The sequence below is a fragment of the Amyelois transitella genome, chromosome 29, assembly GCF_032362555.1.
Source record: "Amyelois transitella isolate CPQ chromosome 29, ilAmyTran1.1, whole genome shotgun sequence".
Taxonomy (NCBI): Eukaryota; Metazoa; Arthropoda; class Insecta; order Lepidoptera; family Pyralidae; genus Amyelois; species Amyelois transitella.
This window is the reverse complement of record NC_083532.1, coordinates 604,824-617,015: the sequence shown is the minus strand read 5'-3', so window position 1 is coordinate 617,015 and position 12,192 is coordinate 604,824. Positions and strand designations below refer to the sequence as shown.

At 35.6% G+C, this 12,192-nt stretch overlaps 2 protein-coding genes across 2 annotated transcripts in view; one reads left to right on the top strand and one right to left on the bottom strand.

The window, feature by feature from the left end:
- LOC106135380 (atos homolog protein A) overlaps positions 1-3,751 on the bottom strand; it is a 45,834-nt gene extending 42,083 nt beyond the window's left edge. The window contains exon 1 of the mRNA XM_060952710.1: positions 3,526-3,751. The gene's annotated coding sequence lies outside the window, so the exon portion shown is untranslated. The remainder of the gene's footprint in view (positions 1-3,525) is intronic.
- An 809-nt stretch (positions 3,752-4,560) lies between these two features.
- LOC106135375 (testis-expressed protein 9) lies at positions 4,561-10,985 on the top strand. The gene is made up of 6 exons (XM_060952765.1): positions 4,561-4,710; positions 5,131-5,548; positions 6,477-6,574; positions 7,075-7,215; positions 8,028-8,195; positions 10,758-10,985. Exons 1-6 carry the CDS (start codon positions 4,606-4,608, stop codon positions 10,962-10,964), a joined length of 1,137 nt encoding a protein of 378 aa, XP_060808748.1. The 5' UTR covers positions 4,561-4,605; the 3' UTR covers positions 10,965-10,985.
- The last annotated feature ends 1,207 nt before the right edge of the window (positions 10,986-12,192 follow it).

Below are 12,192 nucleotides of genomic sequence, written 5' to 3'. Positions count from 1 at the left end.
TAATCATCGATAAATACTCGTATCGTTACAGCTATTTGAATACCCCAACACCAAACCCAGGGTTATAGGCCACTCCATCTCTTTCCCATGGACTCGTAAATGGTGACTAATACATACATACATATAATTACGTCTGTATCCCTTGCGGGAGCTAATAGTCTTAAAAAGACCTATAGGTCTATAGGCCACGTTCAACTATTTGGCTTAATGATAGAATTGGGATTCAAATAGTGACAGGTTGCTACCCCGTCGCCTAAAAGAAGAATCCCAACTTTATAAGCCAATTCCTCAGTCGCCTTTTACGACATCATGGGAAAGTGATGGTGTGATCCTATTCTTTTGTGGGCTAGTATAGCAACTTGTCACTTTTCGAATATCAATACCATCCTTCAGTCTTTTCGAGATTGTTGGCTCTGTCTACCCAGAAAGAGATAATACATACATACATATAATCACGTCTATATCCCTTGCGGGGTAGACACAGCCAGCAGTCTTGGAAAGACTGATAGACCACGTTCAGCTTTAGAAAGAGATAAAGACGAATACATATGTATGTATGTAAGTTCGTTGAAACATAGCATTGATGTAAGAAACAACGCGACAACTTCTTGCGACGGTCACTATTATATTACCACTCAGGTAAACAATTAGAAAAAAAAAACTCCTTCTACGACAATTGTCTCGCTATTGCTAGAGGCAAAAAAAACTTTATTACGTCTTTTATCTTTTACGGGGTTACAAGGACCTTGAGGCTGTTCATCCCGAAGATAATGACACACGTATACATATTTATGTAAGTGTCAGTGCCGTGTGGTTCCCGGCACCAGTAGAAAAAAGAATAGGACCACTCCATCTCCCTCCCATGGATGTAGTAAAAGGCGACTAAGGGGTAGGCTTACAAACTTAGGATTCTTCTTTTAGGCGATGGGCTAGCAAGCTGTCACTATTTGAATCTCAATTTTATCTTAAAGCCAAATAGCTGAGCGTGGCCTATCAGTCTTTTCAAGACTGTTGGCTCTGTTTACCCCGCAAGGGATATAGACGTGATTATATGTATGTAAGTAGGTACAGCTTCAAAATGGTAAACTACAGCTTTAAAAATAACAAAATAGACGAAAAAAATCAATGAATATTATTACCAAAGCATAGGGTGAGGGACCTCTACGCATTTGACCTTTTCACCATTAAGGGCATTAGCTGAATGACCAATTTAGAATTTGATTTGGACATAAATAGAATGGACAATGGCTGGTTGCATTTCATCCCTCTCTCTCTCACACTCTCTCAATATGGGGTCTATTCTCGTACGATCACCTGGTAAATACCTTTACTACCTAAAAAAAAATTACATAGCAAATGTTCCTTAAGGAATGGAGTTTTACATGTGTACTGAAAAATCATAAATCTCGATTTCTTGTTAAACTCCGACTCGTATAACTGATTTTAAACTTTCGCATCGCATTATACTATTTATATAAATACCTAATATAATAATAAATTATAACGATAAGTGCCGTGTGGTTCCCGGCACCATTAGGAAAAGAATAGGACCACTCCATCTCTTTCTTAGGGATGTCGTAAAAGGCGACTAAGGGATTGGCTTATAAACTTGGGATTCTTCTTTTAGGCGACAGGCTAGCAACCTGTCACTATTTGAATCTCAATTCTATCATTTAGCCAAACAGCTAAACGTGGCCTACCAGTCTTTTTAAGACTGTTATATAGACGTGATTGTAGGTATGTAGGTAAAAATAAATGTCTTTTCGTCTTTTGTCAACGTTCGTGAGAAGGGTCCAAACTGATCATAAGAAATCTCATTCAACCATCTCATCAGTTCCCTGAGGGATAGTTAATATAAGTTATATACTTAATCAATGATCGTGAACAACCCAGCCAATACCAGTATTTCGTGCTATAATCAAGATACATACATACGGTCACGTCTATATCCCTTGCGGGGTAGACAGTCTTGAAAAGACTGAATGGCCACGTTCAGCTATTTGGCTTAATTATAGAATTAAGATTCAAATAGTGACAGGTCGCTAATCCATCGCCTAAAAAATAATCACAAGTTTGTAAGCCTATCCCTTAGTCGCCTTTTACGACATCCATGGGAAAGAGTGGTCCTATTCGTTTTTGTATTGGTGCCGGGATCCACACGGCACCTATAATCAAGATATCGACGAGAACAGTCCTATTTACACCAACTGGAACCACACGACACGAATTTTGTCGTGGACTAAAATAAATACCACGTGGACTACCTACGCATACTACAGGAAGCCGTGGCCAAAGCTGATTAAATACCCATAAAGACAAGAATTGTTGTCTATTAAATATAATTCGGGACAATAATATAGAATCTATATCTATATTATAGATAAATGTGTTAGTAATTATTGTGTGAAAATACAAACTTTGTAATGGAATTTGCGGAAAGGGGGACAGTTCTCCAGCAGGTCAAGGAATTTGGAATGTATCCTTTATATATCCGTGTGGTTCCCGGCACCAGTACAAAAAAGAATAGGACCACTCCATATCTTTCCCATGGATGTCGTAAAAGGCGACTAAGGGATAGATTTACAAACTTGAGACTATTTTTTAGGCGATGGGCTAGCAACCTGTCACTATTTAAATCTCAATTCTATCATTAAGCCAAATAGCTGAGCGTGGCCTATCAGTCTATTCATATATATCATTCACAAGGAAAATAGACGTGACCATATGTATGTATCCTTTAGTAGCCTCATAGTTACTTACGACATTACAGGAAAAGGATTGGCTCTTATTTGTCTGTCTGTGTCGCTTATGCGAAATATTGTAATGAGCTAAAGCAATTAAATTACAATGTAAGTACCTATTTACCTACCTAGTTATAAAACCTTGATAGTTTCAGTAAAACAGACACGTGTAACACGTCATAGGTGCATTCGCCGTGACTGCTTTGCAAAATATATCGTAAAATTATGGTAGGGTAAATATTTTATTCAAATATATCGGCAAAGCAATTTAACGGGCCGGGCTTGACAAACACTATCGACCAACATTTGAGCCAACCTGTCACTTTATTGTGTGTTTGGCCAAAACTGAAAATTATCGATATCGATAAATGGAAGTACACAGCCATCACTATTTTGAAGGGCCAAAAGATACCTGTTCAACCCGTTATAAAAAAGGCATAGGAAAACGCGAAGTTCGTGCAATGACTCGTATCAAAAAAGAAGGGTTATAGAACCAAAAAATTTATCGGTAATCAGCTGATTTCCGATAAATTTTTGTATTTTTATAAATTTCTGTATAAAAAAAAGGATACCTACTTATTCGATAAACTTTATTCAACTCTTAAGTACACGCATTATTTGACATGTAAAGCGAGGAATCATTGCAAAATCGATGCATGAAAACTTTCTAAAACTCATAGGGCGACGCGAATCGTCACGAGATCGAAATAATGCGTTAAACTCCACGATTCTGTAGTGAAATCACAACATATGGTAGTGCACTGGTTAGCAACAAAGAACCTACCTTTTTCACTCGAATCACACTCGACGCACCCCACTAAACATCTACGCTATAATATAACACTTCTATGATCGTGTCTTTTCCTCTTTAAATACATTATTACACTGTTAACTACAAGAATGGACAAGCTAATGCCGTCCACAGTACAGTGATATTACAATATTTCGCACTTCCGTTGTCGAACGAGCGATTCTACGCTCGTCCCTGTTGAAACTAAAATGTCTGACATTTCGTCAGCTGGCAATTCAGCCCTCTCATTGGTAAATCGATGGAAGAGACACTAAATTGTTTCACCTCTCGCTCATTCCACTGTCCTCTCACTCTGTAGCAACGACCTTGATAAGGTTTTTAGGTCGAGCACGATTAGTATTTGTTGCAAATTTTCCATTTTTGCTAAATTTTGAGCCTACGCTTAAATATAAACATATTTAATGGCCTAATTTGAAAATATATGTCTCGAACAAATCATAAGAAAGACAAAGAGTAATTATCATTTCTGCGTATGTGTGCGTGTGGGACAAAGAAAACAATATTTGGTGTCGTAGATCTTGTTTTGATTGGTTCTTGTACAGCTGTTTTTGACAGGAGCTCGATATTTATTTACAAACAACGAAACACGTCTTGCTATTGCATTTGAGACTTTATGACCCATATTCTAAGGACTTTAATTAACAATGTGGCGTTGAATACAGTTTCAACATTTCTTTACTAGATGTCGCTAACTGTATAATAACAACAAATCAAATAAGCATGTATTGCAATTTTTATTATTATGATAATTTATATCTTTTTAATTTAATTTCTATCACTCTAATAACATAAGAAATTATTGTGATTAATGTTTCTAGTTTGAATTAAAAGAAACTTTTTGACTAGGAAGTAACTGTTTAGCACGGTGACCAAGATGCGTTTCCATGACAACCAAGTTGTTTAATGACAATATTATTCGACCAATTTCAAAACAGCAGTCTGTAGTACATGTGACGATAGAATGCTGTGTATTCAATTTAGTAAGTTTAAGACAGCTGTCAGTTTAATAAAGAAGGTATAACATCTTGTTTCGATAATTTTTTAGTATAAAATATGGATTCCTTGGACCTCTTAGCAAGAGAAGATGAATTTAAGAAGTTGAATAAACAACTAGAAAAGAAAACTGAGAGTTTAATGAGGGAAATCGAACATGTAATGGTAAGTTTGTAACTTATTATTTTCAGCATAGCTGACTGTTACTAGGGAACTATATCAAGTTATTTATCGTCATCCTTCTGATGTTATATCTAGTTGGGTCCACCTTGCTTGCTTTGGGTGGCCCCCGGGGTCCGCCTATGATCATGAGCCGGTAGTGGTAGAGGAAAACCTGACCCAACAAGGTGAAAAGAACAAACAATAAATAGGTATGTTTAAAAAACTATAATTAGACCACAAACTCAATGATTAAGTAAAATTCAACTGGATTATGTAGCATTTACCAAAACAAGGGATTTGTGAATGAAAAAGTACCAATTCTACAGATTTTTATCTAATTACTCATATGTTTTACAAAAATAACAGCATTAGGTAATTTAAAAAAAAAAATAAGTATGTTAACTGATTTTTTTCTTTTCCCAGCAAAAGCAAGATTTCTTTGCTGATTTCTCCCAAAGCCTTACATTTGGTTCGAGGCCAACCACAAAAAAACATTGTCATGATTCCCCGATAAGCACACCAGAAAAAGTTAAAACAAAACCAAAAAAGAAATTATCTGACCAGACAGTGTCGAAATTTGAAAATGGAACAAATAAAAAAAATGAAATCAACAATGAAATCTGTGCAAATGTGTGCACAGATGATGAAAACTGTGCAAACAAATGCACAGATTTAAAAAATAAATTCACAGATGATGAAAATATGTGTAGAAGTTGCACAAAAAGAGTGATTTGCCATTGTTGTACTGTACCAAAGGGTAACACTGAAGATACGGAGTTTCTAAATGCTTTTGTCTCTGTCAGTGTTCAAGAGAAAGTTTTGCCGGCATCATTTCTGAAAGGTGGGTAGCTGGTACTATCAATTATCCTCCTGCAAATGGATCCTGAAAAGGGGCCAAACATCCTATCAATATGACTTTTAATGCACTATTTGAATCTCAATTTCCATAAAGTTGTACTTGGACTTTCAGTTTTTTCGGGTCTGATGGCTCTGTCTACCCCACAAGAGATATAGACGTGACTATATGTTTGTGTGTATGTTTTTGAATTGTAACAGTATTAAAAAGACTCTATCCAAATTCTAGCCTAAATTAAGTAGTTTTGGGTCAACAAAAATAATAAAAAATAATAAAATATACACACACACACAATTCGCATTTTTCTTTTTTAGGGTTCCATACCTAAAAGCTAAAAACGTGACCCTATTGCTAAGCCTCCGCTGTCTGTATGTCTGTCTCTCACTAAGCTGTATCTCATAAACCGCGGTAGCTAGAAAGCTGAAATTTGCACAAATTATGTATGTCTGTTGCTGCTATAACAGCAAGTACTAAAAATAAAATAATAATAATATCAAAGGGTGTGTGGATATGTTCCTCTCAATTCCACCATTAAGCCAAACAGCTGAACGTGGCCTATCAGTCTTTTCAAGTCTGTTGGCTCTGTCTACTCCGCAAGGGATATAGACGTGATTATATGTATGTATGTATTAAGGGGTGTCTCCATTCAATGAACGTGTTTTTTCGTATTTTTTTGCTCAATATTAAAAACGGTAACAGGTAGCCGCTTAAAATTTCACAGAATATTTCACTAGTATGTTATCTTTCAAAATTTATTTAATTATTTTAATATATTTATATATATATAATGCAACATTACAATAATTATATCTTATACATAATAAAAAGATGAAATTGCTAGTCGACAAAAATACAAAGGGAGAAATTCTTTGAAAAATATATAATAATTAAATAACAATAATGTTTCTTTCAGATCGTCTATCGGTTGATATAATTTGCAAATTCCTGTCGTCGAAAATTAAGCTGATGCAAGAACAAATGGACAGACTTCAGAATACCATAGAGAATAAGGTAAAAATGCATTTTTCTAGACGTTTTTCTAGTGAAATCACATCTAATATCCTACTAATATTATAAATGCGAAAGTTTGTGAGTATGTCAGGATGTCAGTATGGATGTTTGTAATTCTTTCACGCAAAAACTACTGAAACGATTACGATGAAATTTAGTATATAGGTGACTGAAGACCCAGAATAACATAAAGGCTTTTTTTATCCCGGAATTCCCGCGGGATTGATTGTTAAGTTATGATAGGGATAGATAAATTGTTTTTGCGTCGAATAGATCATTTATCGAGTGAAGGCTTTAGGCTATATAACATCACACTGCAACTATAAGGAGCGAAGAAATAATGGAAAATGTGAAAAAAAAAAACGGGGAAAATGATTCATTCTTGAGGGTTTCAATGATGCCCAATATAACTATTCCACGCGGACGAAGTCGCGGGCACAGCTAGCAGATAAAAACGTGTTAAATGCATATTATAATAATGATGGAGTTTTTTTTAATAGGCATCGCAATGCAAAAATCACATGACAAAATTAGCCGAATTGGAAGGTGAGAGAATGTCTTTACTCACGAGAACGAATAATTTCAAGTCTACAGCGGGTGATTTGAGGGCCAAATGTGGCGTGTTGGAGGGTAAGCTTCAGGTATGTGAAGCGGTGACCGCTTACCATCAGGTATTTTTTGCATGCCGTTAACATTATCATGTTGGAATTAAAAAATTTTATTCCTTGTGGCGCAGCGGTAGTACGCTTGTCTGTGTCACCGGAGGTCCCGGGTTCGAATCCCGGCCAGGGCGTGATGAGAAAAGTACTTTTTCTGATTGGCCTGGGTCTTGGATGTTTATCTATATGAGTATTTATTATCCTACTATACTATTATAAAGGCGAAAGTTTGTATGGATGTATGGATGTTTGTTACTCTTTCACGCAAAAACTACTGAACCGATTACCATGAAATTTGGTATGTAGGTAGCTGAAGACCCAGAATAACACATAGGCTACTTTTTATCCCAGAGTTCCCGCGGGATTGATAGGGTTTCCATGCGGACGAAGTCGCGGGCGGCCTCTAGTAAAATATAGTATCGTTGAGTTGGTATCTCGTAGCACAAGTCTCGAACTTACTTCGTGGCTAACTCAATCAGTGTAATTTTTCCCGAATATATTTATTTATAAAGAGATAAAATTTTAACCACCTTAAAAAAAGTGGTTCTCGAACTCTGTATTTGTCTGCGATTATCTCGCTGAACTGATTTTGATGCGGTTTTCAGGAATGTATTTATTTTCGGCGATGGGCTCTCAATCTCAATTCTATCATCAAGCCAAACAGCTGAGCGTGGCCTATCACAGTCTTTTCCAGACTGTTGGCCCTGTCTACCCCGCAAGACATATGCACGTGATTATATGTACATATGTATGTAAAACTTAATAGCTAAATATGATAATGATATTTTTTTCAGGAAAAAGACAGACTTTATAAGGAACAACGCGGCGAGGCAGACAAACTTACAATTGAATTGAAGAGATTGAAAAATAATAACGCCAGCGTGGAAGCGAGATGTGCGTCCCATGAAGAAGTCATTGACAAATTGAAACATCAAATCGAAGATGCCAAAAGGGCTGAGAAGGTACTAATGAGCTCTTTAGTTCTTATGCTCGCCTAGTACTTTTTTTACTACGCTTATATTAGCTTGGGTTGTATGTATGTATGTATGTATGTAACGGAATCTTTGAGCTTAATTTTCACTGATTTCTAAACGTCTGATCAACTTGGAACTTTGCACACGTATCAAGGACCGATGACAATGCAATATTTTGATAAGAGTTTCTCATTATCCTTATTAAAACTGCCAGGATTAATAAATTCATTTTTAGATCCTTCGTATGAGAGTAAGAGAGACAGAGATAGCACCAGTGCCAGTAATCTCCATACAAGAAACCGAGAAGTTCTGACGTATAATGAGTCCAAAAAGAGATGTAATATATTTCCATATAATGTTACTATTAACCTGAGGCTTTTTTATTTAAATTTATTTTGTTATTTATTCACTTGGAGGCAACCCTTCTTTATATATATATTTAATTGCTAGCTGTGCCCGCGCCTAGGTCCGCGTGGAATAACTATTTTGGGCATCATTGAAGCCCTCAAGGATGAATAATTTTCACCGTTTTTTTTACATATTCCATTATTTCTTCGCTTCTTATAGTTGCAGCGTGATGTTATATAGCCTAAAGCCTTCCTTGATAAATGGTCTACTCAACGCAGAAATAATTTTTCAATTCGAACCAGTAGTTCCTGAGATTAGCGCGTTCAAACAAACAAACTCTTCAGCTTTATAATATCAATATAAAAATATAAAAATATAAATCAACAGGCAAAGCCAGCTGACATACTTACATATGAATACATATGCATGCCCATACGTAAAACTTTATTTTTAAGCAATTTTTTGTTCGATTTTAATAAACAGCAAGAAAAGTGCCGTGTGGTTCCCGGCACCAATACAAAAAAGTAATAGGACCACTCCATCTCTTTCCCATGGATGTCGTAAAAGGCGACTAAGGGATAGGCTTACAAACTTGGGATTCCTTTTTTTAGGCGATGGGCTAGCAACCTGTCACTATTCCCAGTACATTTTTGATCTTATAATGTATGTTAGGAAAAATACCTCTTTTTTTCAAAAAGTTAGTGCCACAACTGATAGAAATTTACGTAATAAACATAAATTAGTCATGCCGTTTCATAGGCTTAGCAAAGTCAGTAAATCATTTATGGGGAACTGTATACGATTTTATAATAGGTTGCCGGAGTCTGTTCTTGATATGCCCAACCGAAAATTCAAAGAGTATGTAAAGAAAGTACTTTGTGGGAAGGCTTATTATAGGACTGATGATTACCTTAATGATAAAAACATCTGGCTCGAGCTTGGCACAGGAACCTCGTAATTAATTGTAGTTTAATTTGAACTTAAATCAAAATTTCAGTACACTCTGTACATAAATCTTTTTAAAATTGGCAATCCATAATATATATATATATATATATTTTTTTCTTTTTTCAATATTAAATCTCATAAATATATAAATCTCCCGTGAACAATGTATTCTCCCGTCCACATTCTATTCTAAGTACCTATAATTTAATATTGTGAAGTTGACGTTGTTGATGAAAATGCTGCAGTGCAGTTTGTTACCGCTTCTTCTGCACTGACGCCTTGGAAGCGGCAGTAAACTTAGTTTTTAAGTAATTTATTTGACGTCAACCAAGTTGTTAAACCATACGACAATTATTAAGCGATATAATAATATCCTATAATAATGAATAAAAATTTTGAATTTGAATTTGAATTATTTGAATCTCAATTCTATCATTGAGCCAAATAGCTGAACGTGGCTATTCAGTCTTTTCAAGACGGTTGGCTCTGTCTACCCCGCAATGGATATAGACGTGACCATATGTATGTATGTATGTAGCAAGAAAAGTGAATATAATAAAAATAATATTTAAGTAACTAACGTGATGATTTTACTGAACCCGACTCACACTTGGCCGTTATTATTATATTGTTCACCTTTTACATTTATGTTGTAGGTCGAAGGTTTGGTTTGTTTATCTTGTACCCAATACTTTGTAGATGGTTTGTTGTTCGTTATAAGTGTGTTAGTTTGTACAAATTTCACGTGGAAACAACTGAATCTACCTTCACACGAAAATTTGCATACCTACGTATATTTATTGTGGAGTACGCAGAAGAACATAAGGTAATTTTCACGCGGGCCTAGTCTATACTAATATTATAAAGCTGAAGTGTTTGTTTGTTTGAACGTGCTAATCTCAGGAACTACTGTATCGAATAGAAAAATTATTTTTGCGTTGAATAGACCATTTATTAAGGAAGGCTTCAGGCTATATAACATCACGCTGCAACTATAAGGAGCAAAGAAATAATGGAAAATGTGAAAAAACGGGGAAAATAATTCATCTTTGAGGGCTTCCAATGATGCCCAAAATAACTATTCCACGCGGACGGAGTCGCGGGCACAGCAAGTAATGAATAAAAAACTTAGACTTAAATGTTAAAAGGGGAAGCCTAGGTAATCTTGATTTAAATTGGGAATGTCCTGAACATACGGGTTTAAGAACCTCTTTATTCAAGTTGGTTAATTGAAACATAGTATGCTTTTTTCAGGAATTTCGAGATTCCTCTCGCAGTCTCTCAGCGTCTCATCAGAACGCCATCTCTCGGCTGGAGGGTAGAATTAAATCGTTAACAACGCGCGTAGAAAAGCAGAAAGCATTGATAGAAAACTTGAGGAAACAGAACGCGTTGTTGGCAACAGAGGGCGCTCTAAAGGTTTTGGAGAGGGAATATAGTAACTTTTTAACGCAAGATTAAGTGTAATTTCGATGTTTTTATTTAAGAATAAAGTGTGTTTGATGTAATTGTAATAGTATGTTTGATTATCTATTAAAAGTACTCACCTAGGATCGCACCAATAGAAAAAAGAATAGGATCATTCCATCTCTTTCCCATGGATGGCGTAAAAGGCGACTAAGGGATAGGCTTATAAACTTGAGATTCTTTTTTTAGGCGATGGGCTAGCAACCTGTCACAATTTGAATCTCAATTCTATCATTAAGCAAAACAGTTACTATTTGAATATCAATTTTATAATTGAGCCAAACTCTTTTCTACACTGTTGGCACTGTCTATCACACAAGGGATATAGACGTGACTATATGTATGTAAAACTAGCTGTGCCCGCAACTTCGTCCGTGTGGAAAAGTTATTTTGGCCATCATTGAAGCCCTCAAGGATGAATAATTTTCCCCGTTTTTTTCACATTTTCCATTATTTGTTTGCTCTTTATAGTTGCAGCGTGATGTTATATAGCCTAAAGCCTTCCTCGATAAATGGTCTATTCAACGCAAAAAGAATTTTCAATTCGAACCAGTAGTTCTTGAGGTTAGCGCGTTCAAACAAACTCTTCAGCTTTATAATATTAGTATAGATTAATCTGAAATGTGCCTAGTCCACAGTCCATACATAAACATGTTTGAATCATCTTTATACACGGCTTTATCAGTTTTCATAATAATATCAATCATTAGAATAGGACGTAGTAAATTACAATCTGTACATATAATTAAACAGTAAAAAATGTTTGTCCGTACATTGATTATATTTAAAATAAATAAATAATTTATAACAACATATAAAAAAGTATCTAACCGAGCATCAATTTGAAAAAGTAAGTCTGTCTGTTTGTATATATGATAAGATGTTTGTTAGGAAATGGAAGATTAAATAAAAATGGAAATGGAAAATAAAATGGAAGATCTGGATCACGTGATGTAGAAGTCAAACGGCTACCAGCTACTCTGTAATGTGTACCGAAATTTGAGTAAATTTAATAACCTTAACCTTCGTAAGTGCCGTGTGGTTCCCGGCACCAATACAAAAAGAATGGGACCACTCCATCTCTTTCCCATGGATGTCGTAAAAGGCGACTAAAGGATAGGCTTACATACTTGGGATTCGTTTTTAGGCGATGGGCTAGCAACCTGTCACTATTTGAATCTCAATAGGCATGACGAATGATTTTGAAATCCTCTTCCGTAAT

What these genes read in the sequence shown, in the direction of transcription:
- LOC106135375 (XM_060952765.1), top strand. Translation starts at nt 4,606, where the DNA reads ATGGATTCCTTGGACCTCTTAGCAAGAGAAGATGAATTTAAGAAGTTG. An exon ending in TGTTGGAGGGTAAGCTTCAG is followed by an intron (nt 7,216 to 8,027) that starts GTATGTGAAGCG and finishes TATTTTTTTCAG; the next exon opens with GAAAAAGACAGACTTTATAA. An exon ending in ATGCCAAAAGGGCTGAGAAG is followed by an intron (nt 8,196 to 10,757) that starts GTACTAATGAGC and finishes TGCTTTTTTCAG; the next exon opens with GAATTTCGAGATTCCTCTCG.